This window comes from Diabrotica virgifera, chromosome 4 (genome assembly GCF_917563875.1).
Source record: "Diabrotica virgifera virgifera chromosome 4, PGI_DIABVI_V3a".
In the NCBI taxonomy this organism is placed as follows: domain Eukaryota; kingdom Metazoa; phylum Arthropoda; class Insecta; order Coleoptera; family Chrysomelidae; genus Diabrotica; species Diabrotica virgifera.
This window is the reverse complement of record NC_065446.1, coordinates 106,314,354-106,335,922: the sequence shown is the minus strand read 5'-3', so window position 1 is coordinate 106,335,922 and position 21,569 is coordinate 106,314,354. Positions and strand designations below refer to the sequence as shown.

The 21,569-nt window shown below is 35.1% G+C and overlaps 1 protein-coding gene across 1 annotated transcript; it reads right to left on the bottom strand.

Moving 5' to 3' along the window:
* Nucleotides 1–1,039: 1,039 nt before the first annotated feature.
* LOC114333330 (peptidoglycan-recognition protein 2) lies at nucleotides 1,040–21,100 on the bottom strand. Its single transcript, XM_028283189.2, has 4 exons — nucleotides 20,766–21,100; nucleotides 17,687–17,901; nucleotides 4,576–4,687; nucleotides 1,040–1,397 (listed from the first exon to the last, which is right to left on the bottom strand). The coding sequence occupies exons 1-4, from the start codon at nucleotides 20,827–20,829 to the stop codon at nucleotides 1,189–1,191; spliced, it is 600 nt and encodes a 199-aa protein (XP_028138990.1). The 5' UTR covers nucleotides 20,830–21,100; the 3' UTR covers nucleotides 1,040–1,188.
* Between the last annotated feature and the right edge of the window lie 469 nt (nucleotides 21,101–21,569).

Genomic DNA, 21,569 nt, shown 5'->3' with positions numbered 1-21,569 from the left:
CTTGTTTCTTATTCTATACAGATTTTTGGTACCTATGTTGTTAAAACTTTTAAACTTTTGTTTTGTTGAATGATTTTAGTTATTTCTCTTGTATTATTCTCTCTTGCGTCTTTTCGGATTGATCGGTGGATATGTTAATTTAGTTTCTTCGTTGTTGTGTAGTTGGTGTCATATTTTTCTGCCAGCTGACTTCGACTTCTGTATGGTAGCAGCCACCTTCGCCTTGACATATTCTGTTTAAGACTTTTATATTTAAAATGCGTTGAATCTTGAGGTTTTAAGCATTCTACGATGTGACCACATCTCGAAGGTTTCTAATTTGTTCATATTAACCGTCATGATCCAGGTGTAGTGCTTCTTTATGCCATTATTTGCTTGTTCAATATCTTCAATTTCGTTTTCTAAGTCTTGTATATGTCTGGTTAGTTTGTCTTCTGACAGGTCGTTGTTTTCAGGGAGAATCCGTTTCTCCTTTGGTGTTGTTTTTATATTATACAGGATGTTATATTGAAAATATCCACAAGGAGGAATTTCCTGTAGCTGGCTGTATACCATTAATTACAAAAATTTGAAGAAAAATCTTCTGCGTAAAAAGTATATTTATTTTAAAAACCCCTAACAAGGGCTACAAATACAATACAAAACGTTTTCGCTCTAAAGAGAGCATCATCAGTGTTCTTGCAAGCTCTACATACTAGGCCACCAAAAATACATCGGTTGACAAAATGTCTTACATTAGAGTATTAAATGTTAAATCCAGATGATGGATGAAATCACTAAGGATCTACCGTAAGGCATTATATGACCTTCCACGAAGCACGTGGGTTGTTGAATTAAATTCTCTGTCTTCACATAGAGAAAGGTAAAAGTCAACTCAGTAGAGCTTGCAAGAACACTGATGATGCTCTCTTTAGAGCGAAAACGTTCTGTATTGTATTTGTAGCCCTTTTTTGGTGTTTTTAAAATAAATATACCTTTTACGAAGAAGATTTTTCTTCAAATTTTTGTATTGAAAATAAGCATAAGAATAATTCAAATAGCTAAAGATAGTGATATATTTTCGCACATCTTTAAAGTATGAGTAGATATACAGTCTTTTAAATATTTACATGTATTAATAATTGTAATCTAAAAACATTGCGATAGAGAGGTGTTTATTCCATAAGAGAAAAGGTAACTTCGCTATGTTTACAGTTTCTTTGGGGAAGCATCTTGTGGATTGGCTTCAAAATGAGGCCATTTTTCGATAACTGCATGCACTCGATCCCCGGGACATTCTGTTTTATCAGCTTGCCGATGTCCGATAAGGTGATAATCTGCAATAATTTTGTGATCAGCTGCTGCACAAGACAAAAAGTCTTCCAATGCTTTCAGTTGTACATTAGGAGGATTCGTATCTGAAAAAGAATTCATTATTTTTTAAATTGTGTAGTGTGTTTTGTGGTAGTATAATTATTTCGTGTCAAAATAGAAAGCTTAAACTTCATTGTAACAGAGTGTCCCAAAATTCTTTCCATGATTATGTCTTTGAGCACGGCTCAGTAAATCAGATATTATGACAACGTTGTCTGTCAACTATATGGCCTACTTATAATTGCAATAGGGGAATTTAAGCAGAAAAAATACAATTTTTAAGAACTAACTGGTGAAACTCAAATATGTATCTACATAGAAAAATAAAATTAAAGTTTATATAAAACGGTAATGTGGCTTACTAGGCGAAGAAATAAAGCACTAAAATCGGCCTTACGTCCAAAAAAAACGACAAGACCGATCTTAATAATTCTTTTTGCATTCGGTTCGTGCGCCAGGAAATTTTGTGACCCCTAGCCGTGAGATACTATTGAAAAACTGCATACAAAAATGCATTCTTACAGTGGATCTCAAACAGACAATAAAAAAAATTCAGAACTCGTCAATTATAGGCGGAAATGAGTTCAATTTTGTTACCTTTTGTTACCTGGGGGTTTTTGGGGTCGCTGAGAACGAACATGACATCGTAAGTGATCTCCGGAATACCTGGTGCCCAGGTACCTACTGTTTACCTCGCCTTGTGGAGTTTTCGGCAAATTCATTAAAAAATTAGTCAAAAATCATTACTCGGAGGTTTTTGGGGTTGTTAACGAATAATATGACATCGGAAGTGATCTCCGGAGTACTTGGTGCTCAGGGTAGCTACTGTTTACCTCGTCTTCTAGAGCAGCGGTTCTCAATCTGTGGTACATGTACCACTGGTGGTACATATCATTATTTGTGGTGGTACACAAAACGCAAAACTGTCAAAATCACCACTATTACAGTTAATTAGATTACCTATCTAGATAGGTAGTTATTTCAGTTAGGTGGTACCAAAAATATTAAAAAGTATTTTGTGGTACATGACTCAAAAAGATTGAGAACCACTGTTCTAGAGTTTTCGGCAAATTCATTAACAAATTAGTCAAAAATCATTACTCGGGGTTTTTGGGTCGCTGGTGACGAATATGACATCTGATGTGATCTCTGGAGTATCTGGTGCCCAGAGTATCTACTGTTTACCTCGTCTTGTGGAGTTTTCGGTAAAAATTTAATTAAAAAATTAGTCAAAAATCATTACGCAGGGGGTTTTTGGGGTCGCCAACGACGAATATAATATCGGAAGTGATCTCTGGAGTACCTGGTGCCCAGGGTACTTACTGTTTACCTCGTCTTCTGGAGTTTTCGGCAAATTCATTAACAAATTAGTCAAAAATCATTACTTGGGGGTTTGGGTCGCTGACGACGAATATGACATCGGAAGTGATCTACGGAGTACCTGGTACCCATGGTACCTACTGTTTACCTCGTTTTCTGGAGTTTTCGGCAAATTCATTAAAAAATAAATTCATTACTTATGGGTTTTTGGGGTCTCTGACGAGATAAACAGTAGTTACCCTGGGCACCAGGTACTCGGGAGATCACTTCCGATGTCATATTCATCGTCAGCGACCCCAAAAACCCCTGAGTAATGATGTTTGGCTATTTTTTTAATGAATTTGCCGAAATCTCCACAAAACGAGGTAAACAGTAGTTACCTGTACACCAAATACTCCGGAGATCACTTACGACGTCATATTCGTTTTCAGCGAATCCAAAAACCCCCAAGTAATAAAATTGAACCCATTGCCGCCGATAAATTGACGAGTTCGGAATTTTTTTTTAAAGGCCAATTTAAGACTGCATTTTTTGTATGCAGTTTTTTAATCTTATATCGTGGTTAAGGGTCACAAAGTTGGTGCATTCACGAATCGAATGCAAAAAAAATCATTAAGATCCGTCTTGTGGTTTTTTTTTTTCAGAGATTCAGTACTTTATTGCTTCGACTATATATACAGTGACGTATGGTAGCGAAGTATGAACAATGCAAAAAGAAAATACAGATAAATTGGAAAGGTGGGAAAGGAAAATGCTCAAAGCTATATTGGAGGCAAAAACACGGTGAAAAGTTGGGTGCGACGAACAAATAGGGAGTTAGAGGAACTGTAACGAACCAAGCATCAGTCGCTTCATAAAAGCACAGAGAGTGAGATGGATAGGACACTTAATGAGAATAGAAAGGAAGAGGATGCTAAAGATGATCCTAAAACGGGGCCCAATCACGAAAAGAGGGAAAAGACGGCCCAGACAAAGATGGTTTGAAAGAGTACAGGAATATCTCAGAAAAGAGGGAATTGGCGATTGGGAAGAAAGAGCATAAAATAGAGATGAATGGAGGAGAATAGTAAGTCAACTTAGTAGGCAAGGAGCATGATTGGACAAGAGAACACTCCACTTGATACAACTTTTGTAATGTATAAGTACTAAATTAATTTTATTTTAGTCGTAAGCCTTCACGGCCTTTTATTAAATCATTAAATTTAAAATACGCATTGAGAAACATGAACACTGGAAAAGCACATAGTCCCGATTAACATTCACAGTAAAATTGTAAAGCTCTTAGAAGAAGAAAACTGAGATCTCCTTGCAAAAGTCTTCAATAATATAGGTATATAAAACTTTATATACTATACCTTTTCCAACGCAAAAACATAATCTAACCATACCTATATACGGAATGGAAGCTTGGACATTGAAGAGACAACACATAAGAAGAATAGAAGCGTTCGAAATGTGGTGTTACAGAAGAATATTGAAAATTCAGTGTGTTCAAGGATAACCAATGTTGAAGTGCTACGACTTTTAAATAAGGAGTTATTAAGGAGAAATTATGAAAAGTATAAAAACTAGAAAACTGGAATATTTGGGTCACATTACCACAGGAGAAAAATATGAGTTGCTGAGAATTATTATGCAAGGAAGGATCCAAGGAAGAAGAAGCATCTCCTGGCTGAGGAACCTTAGAGAATGGTTTAACTGTAGTTCATTACAACTATTCAGAGCAGCAGCCAACAAAGTGACCATAGCCATTATGATATCGAACCTCCGATAGGAGAGGGAACTTTAAGAAGAAGAAACCTATATATGATATAATACCAAACATGATTTGTAAGTTCTATCTTATATAAAATATAAAATATCATATTATGTGGTAAGTTTAATGTTAAAACGTTGTCTTACCTTTAAAACTTCCTAAAAGGCAAACCCCTAAGCTTCTTGCGTTGTATGGAATAGAATGCGCACCATGTAAACCATATCCTCTACCTTCGTATATAGTTCCATCACCACCAATCTAAAAGATTGTTGTCACTAATTATTATAAAATACATTGAATTGTGGCAACAATAAACTAAGTGTAAAATGGATTGAAAGAGGCAATTCTGAAGTGAATATGAACCTTACATTTTATAATCTACCTAAGTATTATTCTTTCCTCAGGAGAAATAAATACTGTTTGAATACAATAAGGTGAAAAGAGAATTATAAGCAATTGTACAGAATGTATACAGCTGTCATGTATGACCAAAACGCAACGCAAGCCAGTAACAGATATATAAAAGATGAATACAAAGAATAATTTGATAAGGAATATAAAATAGAACTAGATGAACGAAATAAGTTCTCAAGAAATAAGACTCAAAATGATGGAAGTAAAAACACCAGAGATAGAGAAAAAATACAATGAACAAAAAAACGAGCCAAAAGAATCACATAGATCATTAAATCATATGATCATAAGACCAAACAATGCATAGAAGAATGCTTTAAAAATAGAGAAATTAGAAACGTATATCAAGGAGTAAAAAATGAGTAAAAGGGTTACCAAATAAAACCTTCATACTACAAAATCAAAAATGAAAGGAATTTAGTAGGTACCTAAGTGACAAGGAAATACTGAACAGATGGAAAAATACTTCGAAGGGCTTCTAAATGAAATACCCACAACAGAATATGTAGAAAGAAGAAACAGAGGAAAGACCACCTAGTGAAACAAGCACAATACCTGACAATAATCACAGAAGGAAAAATATTTAAATTCGAAGAAGTAGAAAGATTCCAATATATAGGAGCGATATTCACTAGGAGACCAAATATTTTTTTTATTAACCCTACATTTATTACAATCTATCTATACAATCTATAGACAATAAGTAATACGGCTGACAATTAGGAATGACATGTAGGGAGGCATCCAGTGATCCACCCCTTTTTTAAAACTTAGTCTACAATAATGACTATATCTAAAATAAACTTAGACACATTAGTTTAGTACCTATTATTCGATTAACTCTAACGGAACTTTTCGTTTTAACCTAGGAACAGTACGCGGTTTATTCACTAAACTTTTTGCGAACACGTTTGGATGCACTTTAAATTTCTCCGTACGGTTGATGTATCTATCCAACATCTTTGACGTATGGTAGTCCGGCGTCCCGATGAATGGCTTCATTTGTTATAAACCATGGAACTCATAGTGTTGATCTCAGTATTTTGGACTACAATCTTTGTATGATTTCAATGTTGGAATGTGCGGCGGTTCTCCACACTGGATTTAGGATGGATTTGTAGATTATTATTTTATTTTCAGTTGATAGGTTTGTTTTTTTTTTTCGCCCAATAGCCAATATATGGTTCTTATCTTATGACCCAGTTGTTTTCGCTTAGTAAATATATGCTTCCTCAAGTTTAATCTTCTGTCCAAGTACATACCTAGATATTTGCCTTCATCTCCTTGTGGGATTCCTTTATTCTTTAAGTATACAGCCGGACATGTTTCCCTACGCGTGGTAAATGTTTGTGATTTGTAGCATGATACTGTAAATAACGAGATAGTATTATCTTCCCGTAGCTCAAATACATCCGACTTCGCGCATGCTGACGTAACTGGAGACCGGAAGTTGAATTTGAATTCTTGTTAAAACGAAATGGGATTTGTATGCATTCTGTGATGAAATTATTCAATTAGCAACATAACATTAAACTTCAATATATTCGAAAAAAATTTAGTGTCGAGATTCTTGTCAAAATAACTGACATATAGTCCATGTGGTGAGACCGCTCCCGTCTGGAAAAATTTCTGATTCGGTTTCTTTGTGGATTCCTATTCAAAAATGTCCCCTTCAAACAAATCTGAAGGGTGCCGGGCGGAATTTTTGGGCAGAAATTGTTTAAATAATTTTTTTAAACAAATACAAAAGATTACGTTTTTTGCCCTGGATCATATATTTTTGAGTTTTGTGGATCATTCTGAACAAGAAAGGTATCTTGTAAATTTTCTCAAAAATTGATAGTTTTCGAGTTATAAGCGATTTAAAATCTGAAAAATGCGAAAATACGCATTTTTGAGGATTAAAAACTCATATTCAAATTAGTATTTTTGAGGTTGCCAGATACTTAAATTGAAGACTAAATATTCAGCTTCAAGATTCTGAAGAGTGATAGCGTCTAACTTTAATTTATACCGTTGTTTTATAATTGTTAAACATGCGTGTTTATTCGATTTTTTTGCCGGTGCGGCGCGCTCCCTTTCAAAAATCTCCTATTTTCCTCCGAAAAATATTTTTTCTGGATTCTTTGGGACATTCTAAATAAAATAAGTTTCTTGACATTTTTCTCAAAAGTTAATAGTTTTAAAGTTATAAGTGATTTAAAATCCGAAAATGCGTTTTTTTGTCATTTTTCATATTTTAAATCGCTTATAACTTAAAAACTATTAACTTTTAAGAAAAATGTCCCGAAGAATGTCCCTGTTTTAGAATGTCCCAAAGAATCTAGAAAAAATATTTTTCAGAGGAAAATAGGGGATTTTTGAAATGGAGCGCGCCGCACCGGCAAAAAAAAATCGGATAAACACGCATATTTAACAATTTAAAAACAACGGTATAAATTAAAGTTAGACGCGATTACTCTTCAGAATCTTGAACATAAATGTTCAGACTTCAATCTAAGTATACGGCCACCTCAAAAATACTAATTTAAATATGAGTTTTTAAGCCTCGAAAATGCGTATTTTCGCATTTTTCAGATTTTAAATCGGCTATAACTCCAAAACTATCAATTTCTGAGAAAAATTACAAGATACCTTTCTTGTTTAGATTGACCCAAAAAATCTAAAAATATATGTTCCAGAGCAAAAAACATGATATTTTGCATTTGTTTAAAAAAAATTGTTTAAACAATTTCTGCCCAAAAATTCCGCCCGGCACCCTTCAGATTTGTTTGAAGGGGACATTTTTAAATAGGAATCCACAAAGAAACCGAATCAGAAATTTTTTTTAGACGAGAGCGGTCTCACCACATGGACTAATAAATAGAATAGAAAATACACTTAGCTTACAGCCGCGAACAATTCAAACTAATCGGAAATTGCGAATGATTACGAACCCATTACGAACTTGCCGGTCTCCAGTTACGTCACGACTTCAGGATGTGCAATATATTATCTTGTTATTTTATAGTATCATGATTTGTAGTGTGTAGTGATAGTGTGTAGTGATTTGTTTTCATTTATTTTGACTCTCCATTTTGTCATATATTGTTGTATTTTATTTAGGTTATTTTGTAGGATTTCTGGGGATATTTTGGGATTTTTGTTCGATGATAGTATTGCCGTGTATCATCCACAAATGTGGCTGTAGTGATATGTGTATCTGTAGGTAGGTCAGCAGTGAATATAAGGTATAATATAGGTCCTAGCACACTTCCTTGGGGCACCCCAGCGAGAATTTGTTTTATGTTCGTGAATTCATTCTCATACTTTACCTGGAAGTTTCTGTTAGTGATATAGGACTTTAAGAGTATATAGTAATTTGTAGGTAAATTTTGTTTTAGTTTACATAATGGACTTTTATGCCAGACTTCATCAAATGCCTGACTTACGTCCAGAAATACTGCCGAGCAGTACCTATTATTTTCAAGGCCCTCGTTGATTCTCTCCACAATTCTATGTACCTGTTGTATTGTTGAATGTTGTTTTATAAACCCAAATTGGTGTGGTGGTATTAGTTTTTTGTTTTCTAGTATAGGCATTAGCCTAGTAAGTATCAGCTTTTCAAAGACTTTGGATACCACTGGAAGAAGACTAATAGGACGGTAGGACTGTACACTTTCTGGTTCTTTTCCTGGCTTTAGTATCATTGTTATTTGTGCCAGTTTCCATTGTGATGGGAAATGGCCTAATCTCATTACAGAGTTGAACAACTGTGTCTGGGAGTTGCTGAAGAGATTTTCCAGTAATCAGGTCGTATCCTGGAGCCTTTTTTGGATCGATGTTGTATTGTATAATATTTTTTACCTCATCTTTTGTGAATCTTTTTTCAGGAAGTTCTAGTTGATAAGGTTTTGTGAGTATTGAAATAATTTCTTCTTCAGTTTGTAGTGAGTAATTTTTGTCATTTGGTGTAAAAACTTTTTTAAGGAGTGTTGCAAATGTTTCGGCTTTTTCTAGTGGAATTTTCGCCCGTTGTCCTGTTTGTGTTCTTACTGGTGGGATTGTATAGTTCTGCCTTCGTAAAGTCTTTGTAGCTTTTCAAAACGAGTAGTCAGTGGCTTGGGTTGCATCTAGTTTTTGTAAGTATTCTTGAAAGCTTGCATTTTTCTGCTATTATCAATTTTTTTAGGTCTTTTTGTGCTTTATTAAGGTCTGTTTTACTCTGAGGTGATCTTAATAATTGCCATTGTTTTCTGAGTCTTCGCTTCTCAATTATTTTTTCATGTATTGTATTGGAACAGTTTTTGTTCATATATCGATTTGTAGGTAATGGTGTTGAGTTCCATGCTGCTTCCTGTAAAACTGTGTTAAAATGTTCTATTGTGTGTTCGATTTGTTTATCCGTCTTTAGTGGGATGTCTAAATTGATTTGATTATGTACTTGATATCAAAAAAACTCCATTTTTTTTTTGTTGTATAATATACAGCTCCTTTCTATTTTTGTTATGTTTTTGCTTACAGTTATGATAACAGGTGAATGGTCCGAGGATAAATCATAACAAGACTTTGGTTTAAAGTATTTTTCGTTTATTCCTCTCACCATAGCAAAATCGAGAAATCTGGGATTTTCGCAGGGTCTGTAGGCCAGTATGTTGGTTCCCTTGTGGTTACTATTTTTAGATTATCTATTAGTATTTCTTTTTGTAGTTCGCGGCCTTTGGTATTATTAAGTCTAGAGCCCCACATTAGATGTTTTGAATTGTATTCTCCGCCACAAATAAACCTAAGTCCAAGTGTATCAAAAAATTTATTAAATTCTGGTTGTTTAATTAAATGTTTTGGTGGACAATATACAGCTGAAAAAGTTATAGGTCCTGTCCAGTCTTCTACAACTACATTTTTAGCTTGAATATGTGCTTTTTGATAGTGAGTTGTCTGGTAATGTTTGATGTTGTTTCTTATAATGATTGCTGTTCCATCTGGATGTATTGTGTGATATATTTTATAGTTGTAAAATTTTATGAAACTTTTTTTTGTGAAGTGTGTTTCTGAGATCAGTATTATGTCTAATTGATGATTAACTATAAATGCATTGTTTGTGTTGTGTCAAGCCATTAGCAAACCATATTGCAAATTTTAGTGTATTAGCCATTAGTTCATTTTTGAGACAAGTGTTGTGTAAGTTTAGCATGGTGCTCATTTGTTCCATAAGCCCTTTCATCATATTATTTAACTCCTGTATGCCATTTGTCTGAGTGACCATTGGAATATCTTGTTGGTTGGTATTTACCATTTGAGTATATGTAGGTGGTTGTGTTGTACTTATATTACTTGTTGTAGGCACTGGTAGCTGTTGGTTTTGTAGTTGATTCGGTGACTCTTTCTTTCTTAATGTTGGAAATCTTGCTTCTTGCAGTTGTTTACGTACACTGCATCCTCTGTAATTTGCTGGGTGGTTATTACCGAAAAGTACACATTTTACTAGATCAGATCGAATTTTCTTAGGGCATTCGGCTGTTGGGTGATTTAGAGCACATTTTACACACCTGTATTGATAATAGCAGAAATTTTTTGTGTGACCATATTTTTGACATCTGGTACATTGTACTAATTCTCTTTTTAGTCTGGGGGCTTCGACATCAATTTTTGCGTTGAGTAAATATTCCATCTTATAAATTTCTTTATTATTTTCTTGCATTTTTAAGTCCACAAAAAATAGTGGTAGGGGTTTTTTGTAATTCTTTGTAGTATATTCGTTATTTGTACAACTATATGTCCTTGGCTCTCTATTTATTTTTTAATTTCTTGTATATCCACTGTGGGATGAAAATGACGAATCACTACTCTAAAGGGTTTATCTTGCTTCTTACGATATGTATGATATTCGGTTTTTTTCTCATCTTCTTCTTCTCCAAGTGCCATCTTCGTTCCGAAAGTTGGCGATCATCAGGGCTATACGTATTTTCGAAACTGCTGACCGAAACAATTCGTTGTTGCTACAGCTATACCATTTCCGTAGATTCTTTAGCCAGGAGTTTCGTCTTCTTCCTATGGACCTTTTTCCTGCTATCTTCCCCTGCATAATTATTCGAAGCAGTTCATATCTTTCGCCTCTTTTAATGTGTCCCAAATATTGCAGTTTTCGTTTTTTGATCGTAAATATGACTTCCTTTTCTTTATTCATTCTTCTCAAGACCTCGACGTTTGTGACTCTCTCCGTCCATGATATTCTCAAGATTCTGCGATACATCCACAGTTCTTCTTCTTCTTCTTCATGTGCCGTGCTCGATTATCGAACGTTGGCTATCAAATTGGCTATAGTAATTTTGTTAACGGCAGCTCGGAAAAGGGATGCAGAGGATCTGTTATACCATTCTCTCAGGTTTTTAAGCCATGACGTTCTTCTTCGACCTGGCCCTCTTCTTCCGTCTACCTTGCCTTGTATTATTAAATGGAGTATATTATATCTCTCTGGGTGTCGCATAACATGGCCAAAATATTCAAGTTTTCGATTTTTAACTGTTCTGACGACTTCTGTGACTTTTCCCATCCGGTGCAAAACAACTTCGTTACGAACTCTATCCACCCAACTTATTCGAACGATTCTTCGGTATACCCAAATTTCAAAGGCTTCCAATTTCTTGAGAAGAGTATCTGTTAAAGTCCAACCTTCGACACCGTACAAAAGAGTAGAGAACACATAACATCTCACTAATCTAATTTTAAGATTCAAAGTAATGTTGTTTCCACATAAAAGTTTCTTTATCTTAAAGAATGCAGCTCTGGCCTTCTCTATACGTATTCTAATTTCTTTGCTCAGGTCCCAGTTCTCATTTAGATTACAACCAAGGTAGGTGATACTGTTAGTTCTTTCTAATTGTTCACCATAAGCTGTTACTACTTCCGGTTGTATTGGCGTCTTACTGACAACCATCACCTTGGTCTTTGCGGTGTTTAGCTTGAGTCCATATTCATCACACGTTGTGGTAATCATATTAATCAGATGTTGAAGTTCTTCATAATTGCTCGCAATTAACAACGTGTCATCCGCATATCTCAAATTATTAATATTGACGCCATTCATTTTGATACCACATTGAGCATTATCCACTGCTTTATTGAAAACAAACTCAGAATAGATGTTAAATATTAGTGGGGACAAAATGCAGCCCAGCCTTACTCCTCTTCGTATTTGAAGTTCTTCAGACGTGTCCCAGCCAATCCTGATGTTTGCACGTTGATGCCAGTAAAGATTTTTGATAATGCGTAGGTCTTTATCATCAATACCCACTTTCTGAAGAATAGCAATCATTTCCGTATGTTTTACCCGATCAAAGGCCTTCTCAAAGTCAATGAAACACATATAAACCGGATGTCCGACATCTCTGCATCTCTGTACCATAACCTGAATACTAAACAGTGCTTCTCTGGTCCCAAGGTTATTGCGGAATCCAAACTGTGTATCACCAAGCTGTTCTTCTATTTTTTGTTACATCCTAGAGTGCAAAATTCGTAGAAATATCTTTAAAACATGACTCATAAAGCTAATGGTTCGGTAGTCACTACATCTTTTCGCGTTTGCTTTTTAGGTATCGGCACAAAAGTCGACAGCAGCCAATCCGTTGGTATATAGCCAGTTTGATAAACTTTATTAAAAAGATGAAGGAGAGATCTTTTACCTGAATTTTCGAAGAGCTTTATTATTTCATTCGGTATTTCGTCTGGTCCCGTCGCTTTTCTGGTCTTTGCTAATCTTATTGCTTGTTCAATTTCGTCCATAGTTATGTCAGGTCCTGTAACTACTTCGTTAATTTCAAGCTCGGGCCTTTCATCATTAAACAGTTCCTCAATGTATTCTTTCCATCTGTCTATTTTATCCAAATCAGTGATAATCAGTTTTCCGTCTCTATCAACGATGTTATTTGCATGTTTTTTGTTCTGACCGGTGAGTTCTTTTATTTTTTTATACATATTAAATGAATCATGTTTTCTCTGCAACTCTTCAATTTCTAAACATTTTTTTTCAAAGTATGTTTCTTTTGCCGCTCGTATTTTAGTCCTTATCTCTTTATTAATGCGTTTATACATTTCGATGTTTTGATTCTTAAAATTGCGTCTTTTTTCCATCAAATTCAAAATCTCATCGTTCATCCACTGTTGCTTCTTTTGATTTTTCTCTTTGAAGTTTGGAGTTGAGTTGCTTATAATCGTTTTGATTTGGTTCCAATGATCCTCGATGGATTCTTGTTGTTCGCTATTCTCAAAATTGCTCTCTAAATTGTTTGAAAACTGTTGTTTTTAATAAAATCGGTATCCAGTTTGCTAGAGGATCGTGGTTGTTTTATCCGTTTAAGTTTTAATTTTATTTCGGCTAACAATAGATTGTGATCAGATGGCACATCGGCGCCAGGATAGGTTTTTACAGACTTTACTGCATTTCTGTAACGCTCACTGATGGTTATATAGTCAATTTGGTTTCTTACGATATTATTGGGGGTATCTGCTGGAGATTTCCACGTATATAATCTCCTTTTAGGTAATTTGAAAAAGGTATTCATTATACATAGATTATGTTCTTTGCAAAAATCTGCGAAATAGTCTCCCCTTTCATTTCTATCGCCCAGTCCATAACAGCCAATAATATTACTTTGTCTGCCTTTTCCTGTCTTAGCATTAAGGTCACCCATCAGAATGGTGAGATCTCTAGTCTTGAGTTGGTCGGTAACAGTTTTTACATCGGCGTAGAACTTGTCAAGTTTTTCCAGTTCACTTTCCGCTGTCGGTGCATACACTTGTATTAAATTTATGTTTCTGGGTTTCGCGTTCAACTGAATCATTATGACTCGTTCAGATACCTGGCATACCGCTCTAACACATTTGCTAACCTCTTTTGAGACTATGAATCCTACACCATGACGATGGTAATTACTCTCTTCTCCTGCATAATATACTTCATGATCATCCACATGGCATTGGCCAGATCCGGGCCATCGCATTTCACTGATACCCAGAATTGATATTTGCAGCCTTTTCATCTCATTTATGGCATTGTGTGTTTTTCCTGGTTCATATAAACTCCGCACATTCCATGTGCCTATTCTACAACTTCTCTGTATATCAAATTTGGCCAAGCGGGAGATTCTTCGCACCCCTGCCCCATTTAAGAAGCGCCCGTACTCGGGGCCATCGTTTATTTCCTCAGCCATATTGATTAACCTGGGAAAAATAGTGTAGTAGTCATTCCCTTGGCTTTCTACACCGCTGTGTACACGCTGTTTAAGTGGTTGCCACCGCACCGAGTACTATTCTGTATTGACCGTTCTGGCCTAAATGACTTCCGCTCAATACAGATACTGAAAAACCAGCTGCCGATTGCCAGGTTCGATTTTATACAAGCCCTAAAACCAGGGGGCTGCCACCTCCGTCCTCCAGACCGTTGTGAAGACCTTCTTCTCCTCCCTGGATGCCGTTGTGGGCTTCATCCGTGACCCTGGACAGGGGACCCTTAGCAGGTACTAGTTTCCCGGGTCAGGAAACACCTGGAATCTGCAGAAGGCGGGGATTGATTCAATTTCCCTGATAGGACTATCCAAAAGGAGTTCCTACCTGCTACCGGGTTCAAATGCCTCCAATTTTTTTATATCAATCTTTTTCAGCGTCCGTGACTCCATTTTTATTATATATCTATATTATTACATATTTTTCTCATCAAGTGCTTTTATTATACTGTCGTATACTTCAATTGGTTGGGCCTGTACCTTGACTTGTTCTTTATTCAACACTCTGATTAAATGTTTGTCTTTGGCTATAGTGTCTAATAGTTCATTTAATGGTTGGATGTTTTTAACACCGGTAATAGAAATATTGGTGGCGGCTTCTCATCTTGTTTTTTTCCCTCTTCAATGTCTGCTTATTGTGTCTCTTCATTAATTAATACATTAAATTTATTTGCTGTTGGTGTGTTAATCAGTAGTTATCTATTTTGGTTTGTTTAAGTTTGGAATGTTGTTCCGGACTGGTCCTCACGCGTTTTTTATTTGGGCCTATTTGCCATTTTTCATCATTTGCTTTAGATGTGCTTGAAATAACTGCATTGGCTGGTTTGGTTTGCTTGGAGCGAAATTTTGCTGGGTTTGTGATGCAGGATGTGGTCCCATTTGCATTTGTTGTGGAAAATATCCTAGATGTTGAACGGTTAAGTTTTGGTCGCTGAGGTTTATTTAACTAGATGTTGGACATTGAGGGTATGGAAATGGATACTGATTATATCCATTCGACATTTTGATTTAAATATTAATATTAGTATAAGGTGTTACCTTTAATCTCTGGATTCCAAAAATTAAATTCACGGCACATTTTTGACACAATCGCCAACACTAATATTAGCATACTTTATTTTTATTAATTTGTTTTAAAATAATTAATAAGTTGATTTAAAATATCTAAATTACTGTTTTGTATCACAATACCAGATTTATTTATAATTTTTCAGGTCCATTAAGGTATAATTACTTTTAAATCGTAAATTGATAACAGTAGGTAAAAATAAAATGTTTTATAGACAACCGTCCTCGATCAAGTTTGGGCGACTACTATTTGGAGACCAAATATGAAAGAAGAAATGCAAGCGATAATTATATGGCTGGTAATCGTTGTATCTTTGCTCTAAACAACTTTATTAAGAAGTAAAAATAAATTTAGAAGGGCTAAGATAAAAATATATAAGACAGTGATTAGACCTATAGCATAACATGCCAGTGAAACATGAACGATGAACAAATCCGAACATACCATGCTAAAAGTGTGGGAAAGGAAAGTCCTCAGGAAAATATTTGGAGGAGAGCTGCGGAATGGAATATGAATAAAAGGACCAAATGTAGAATTAGAGAGGACGTGTGGAGAACCGAATATAGCAGGGATCATAAAATCACAAAAACTGAGATAGTTGGGACATATGCAAGAATGCCAAACACGATACTTCTCAAAAGAATATTAACGGGACGGAATAGAAAGAAAGAAGAAGAAAGGTAGACCGAAAACCAGATGGAAGAAAGATGTTGAAAGAGAGATAGATGAACTTGGAATCCCAAATTGGAAAAATAAAGCAGCCTACAGGAAAGAATGGAAAAGAATAGTAAACCAGATATGAGCCTTCTAGGCCTGGAGTGGTAAATTATATATTATGTATTCTTTAAGTGAAAATGTTAAAAGTGCTGTAGCGATTTTCATTATAATTCTAAAGACGTTAGTTAATGATAATAATAATGATGATGCAAGTTATAATAACTACTGTCAATAATTTCAATACGACTTTAAAATTTCATTATTATATCTTCCATTTTAAACAAGTAATTGGACTTCGTAAGTCCTAGGTTTTCACCCAAAGTAACGGAAAGTAGAACTGGAAGTCGATATTTGAACTCTTCGTATTACTTTGCGTCGATTGATATACGGTTTTACTAATTTTGAGTCATTGTTGCTAAACTTTGGGTGATCAATGTTTAAACAGAAATGACTTCAAAACCGGAACTAAAGATTCAAACTTTCAATACGCTTCGATTTGATGTGTTACATGTACTATTTCTGAGATTATAATGGCACTTCTGGTTAGAAGGAAATATAGTTAGAAGGTTTTTAACCGGAAATGACATAAACACCAAAATTTTACATTTGTTCTCATCTTGCTAAGGCACGTCGAATGATATATCGCTTATACTAATTTGGTGACTTTAAAACAGTACTTACGGTTGCAACTCTAAAACCGGCAGGCAGATGTCAAATTTCTCATCTTTAATACCATCCTTGGGTTATATGCTTTCATTCGACACCTCATTTTTGTCATTATATCTGTATTAATAACTGAGGAGTTGTATTCGCGGACAGACAGACAGAGAGACAGACAGTCATGAAACCGGAAGTATATATTTGTTCTCGTCTTCCGAAGACGCGTCGAATAATATATCACTTGTACTATTCCGGTGACTCTAAAACAGTACTTCTGGTCGTATTTATAAAACCGGAAGTCATAGGTCAAATTTTTCACCTTTAGTCCTATCCTTGGATTAAAAGCTTTCATTCGACGTCTCATTTGTCACTCTAGGTATAGTGACGTAGGAGTTATATTCGCGGTTGGACGAACAGACGGACAGACAGCCTAGGTCAAATTTCTCACGTTTAGTACCATCCTTGGATTATAAGCTTTCATTTGACACATCATTTGTCATTATACCTGGTATAATTACGGTATTAGGTATACCGGGAAGAGTTATATTCCCGGTCAGATGGACCGACAGACAGACAGCCGAAGTCAAATTTCTCACATTTAGTACCATCCTTGGATTATAAGCTTTCATTTGACACCTCATTTGTCATTATACCTGGTATAATGAGGGAGGAGTTATATTCGCGGTCGGACGGACCGACGCACAGACAGTTTAGGTCAAAGGTCTCACCTTTATAACATCCTTGGATTATAAGCTTTCATTTGACACCACACTTGTCATTCTACCTAGTATAATGACGGAGGAGTTGTGGTCACAGACAGATAGACAGACAGACAGACGGACAGACGGACGTGGATAATTTAAAGTTTTCACATTTTTTCAAAATTGGGTGAAAACAATATATAGATCTGGTCATAGGGAGTTAGAAAACATAAATCCTAAATTTGAAATTTTTGGGTAAATTAGTTTTTGAAAAAAAAGTCCTTGGTCATATCCCAGTAGTAATCAATAATGGGGTAATACATTTTAGAGCCGCGTGTAGCGATGCAGTATTTTTTTAATTATTATTTTTGTAATCTATATGACTCCTTATTATTGAAAGGGTTAAAATCGACAACAGTTATTTTTATTGACTTACCAAAAAGTTGTAACCAATATCATCCCATCCATTGTGATCTATATGGTAATCTTGGATGCTTTTTACAAGTTTTGAACAATCTTCAACTGAAAAACATGAGCGAGTGGCCGAATGATGGACAACCACATATGGTGGAGGATCTTCTCTTAACGGTCTGGTACTTAATGCTTTTCGAGCGCTCCATTCATTGCGAGTATATATTTTAGGGCATTCACCTATTGAAACAAATTATATTTTTGAGACAAAAAACATTAAAGTGCAGTTTACAGAAATTTCATTTGTACCAAAAAAGGACTAAAACAATAAATTAAAGACTTAGCTCTTATTTCTTGGTTGAGTTTAACAATGATATTTCTAACTAAAGTATTAACAGTTGATAGTAGTACCTACTGCCTAAGAGACTTTTAATATTCAGCTATAAACTGGGGGCTCCCTGATCAAGATAGAATGGAGATTAGCCTTGTGACTCCAAAAGAAGTCTTCTTCTTCTTCTTCTCCTTTTGTATAGACATGACTCTGTCTGTTTCTTCAATGTGCCTCTAGTAAGTTGTCGTTCCATCGTTTTCGTGGCCTTCCCACTGATCGTCTTCCTATTGGGGAACCGTCTCTCGCCGTCCTTACTACTCTATTTGTTGGCATTCGGCTTATGTGGTTATTCCATTATATTCTTCTGTTTCTTACCCAGTTATTAATGTTGTCCACCTTACATCTCGGTCGTACCTATATCTGTAGGTACTTCCAGCTCTGTTTCATAGAGTCTTGCCATCGAATTTTCGAAGGGTTTTCATTTCCGCTGTTTCGAGCAATCTTTTTGTCCTCTCTGTGTCGGGTCGTGTTTCTGCCGCGTATGTCATTTATTGGTCTGATGACTGTTTTGTAAATTCTGCCTTTTATTTCTTTTCCGATATTTTTATTTCTCCGTATTGTGTCGTTCAGGCAACCTGCGGCTCTGTTTGCTCTATTCATTTGACCTTCCACTTATGTTTCGGGCATTCCGTAGCTAGATAGTGTGATGCCTAGATATTTAAACTCCATCACTTGTTCTATTATTTGACCCTCCAGCTACAAATTACATCTTATTAGATTTGTTGTTATAACCATGCATTTTGTCTTTTTTTTGGGAAATTAACATGTTAACTTTTGTGGCGGTTATGTTAAGTTGGTGCAGCATACGTTGTAAATCATCTTAACTTTGAGAGATTAGTATTGCATCGTCTGCATAGTAGATTATTTTAAGTTGTTTTCCACAAGAAGTATATTATGGAAATGAAAGAAAATGTAAACCCAAAAAAGCTCCTGGATTTGATATCATTACCGGAGATGTGTTAAAGCAACTTTCAAGGAAAGCTATAATAAAATTAACACATCTTATAAATACTTCCTTTAGATTGAGGTACGTACCAAAAATATGGAAAGTGACAGAAATCATAATGATACTAAAACTAGGAAAACTACCACAAGAAGCTTCTTCATGTAAATAGGCCTATTTCATTGTTGCCTGTCATGTCAAAATTATATGAAAAATTACTCTTGAAATGACTAAAACCGATTATAGAGGAAAAGCATCTAATTCCTAATCATCAGTTTAAATTAAGAGAAAGCCACTCAACGATAGATTAGTAACATAGAATAACAGATATAACAGAGAAAGCTCTAGAAGAAAGAAAAGCCTGATGTAAAATTTTTCTCGATGTAGCGCAGGCTTTTGACAAAGTGTGGCATGACAGATTATATCAAAAAATTAGATTCTACTTACCAAATAGGACAGATACTTTCGCGTTAAAAATAAAGAAGCATGTTTAGAATTAAGATAAGTTAAAGCTGGAGTTCCACAAGTAAGTGTCCTGGGACCAGTGCTATAACTGCACTATACCAGCGATATTCCATCATTAGAACACAATTGCGATATTTGCAGACGACACATGTATTTGAGCAGGAAAAAACCACGAGGATGCAGCAACCATGATAAAAAATTATGTTGAACAAATTAACATCTGGACCAGGCGATGGCGTAACAAATTGAATGAAACAAAATCTGTTCATGTCGATTTTACTAACAAAAGAGAACAGCAAATGTTTATTCCAGTTACATAGTATAAATATAAACCAAATACCTTATGCAAATACGGAAAAACATTTGGGTATGACATTAGATTCAAAGCTACGCTGGAAATCGCATATTAAGAAAAAAGGAAGAATTAGAAATTAAATTCAGAAAGATGTACTGGTTGATGGGAAAAAATCCACTCTGTCTACTTACAACAAATTGTTATTGTATAAACAAGTCCTTAAACTAATATGAAAATTCAGTTGGTTCAAAGGATTACCAATGTTGAAGTGCTACGACGTTTAAATAAGGAGTTAGAAATTATGAACAGTATAAAAACAAGAAAACTGGAATATTTGGGTCACCTTACCAGAGGAGAAAAATATGAGTTGCTGAGAATTATTATGCACGGAAGGATCCAAGGAAGAATAAGCATAGGAAGAAGACGCATGTCCTGGCTGAGGAACCTTAGAGAATGGTTTAACTGTAGTTCATTACAACTGTTCAGAGCAGTAGCCAATAAAGTGATCATAGCCATTATGATATCCAACCTCCGATAGGAGATGAAACTTTAAGAAGAAGAAGAAACTATTATGGACATATGGGATACAGCTATGATCAGTGTGATCTTCATCGAGATCTCCCGATGGATACGCTTAGTCAGACAATAAGTAAGTTTGACGAGAGTCATGAACAAAGGCTCCCCATGTATCTTTGAATGGCAAGGCAAGGCTCCTAGACAACGCTAGATAAGAAGACTTAGGAGAACGAAGCCGTTCAAGTTAGTGCGAAAAATTAAATAATAAAATAAGTGAAAAAGCAGAGCAAAGTGCGGCTAAAGTGACACGTTGGTTAATAGTGATATTATGAATTAGAGCCTAAGGATTATTGGTCCATGTGACCTTAGATAAGTCTCCTATAGTATTAAATTAAGATAGAACTAACTTGCTTATTGATCGTAGTAATGATCAGACAGCAATAGTTATAAGAGCCCTGTTGGAGTATTACCAATAAAAAAAATTAAAAACTTACAATTTGTCTGATAAAATAGTGATAACACTACACACACAATCCACAGATATCTGCTATAAATCATTGTTGACACTGGCAAAACCCAATCAAGTATGATGTTATTGATGTTATGAAGGTTATGAAGTTCACTTTTCTTATTATCAAAACCGCAACTGAATATTGAATACGGTTACTCCCCGTTTATGCACCAACACTAAATTATTTTTATGTATTGGTTTATATTACTAATGAGGTGTTTGTAATCGCACAATTGCATAATTTCCCATTTAAAAAACCCGTATCTTAATTGGTAATTCCTGGATCTTTTAGTTTCAAACTTTTCGGAATTCGATAATGAATGCTTTTAAAAAGGTGAAGTGATAAATTACTAAATACGTTTTATTTATTTATAGGCTATATCACAGTTTTTGTATATAAATAAAGATAACAATACATTATAAATAATAATTAATTTTAATTAACGAAAATTTAGTTGAAATTTGTTTTCTGTGTGTTTCTTGTATTGCAACCAGATCAACATCGTTATCCTTTAATAGTCTGTATAGAATTTCGACATTTTGCTCTACTTATACCTTCTGTTAATTAATTGGCAAACTCTTACATTGGGTCCAATTTCTTTTGTAATTTGTTCCTTGGAAAGTCCATTAATTGACTGTGTCATCTTTAATTATCCTAAAAAACTGCGATATACTTCTGCCAGGAGATCTTTGGAAAGATTGTCTGGCGCCTCTTGTACTAGTTCTTTAGTTTACCCAGGGTGCACGTGCAGTATTACCTGCGGACGCGAACTAGCGTTACACCCCC

Excerpts from the sequence above, each read along its gene's own strand:
- LOC114333330 (XM_028283189.2), bottom strand. The coding sequence starts at position 20,829 with ATGATTTATAGCAGATATCTGTGGATTGTGTGTGTAGTGTTATCACTA. Across the intron at positions 17,902-20,765 it reads ACTATTTTATCAGACAAATT|GTGAATGCCCTAAAATATAT; the intron begins GTAAGTTTTTAA and ends TTGTTTCAATAG. Across the intron at positions 1,398-4,575 it reads CCTTTTAGGAAGTTTTAAAG|ATACGAATCCTCCTAATGTA; the intron begins GTAAGACAACGT and ends ATTCTTTTTCAG.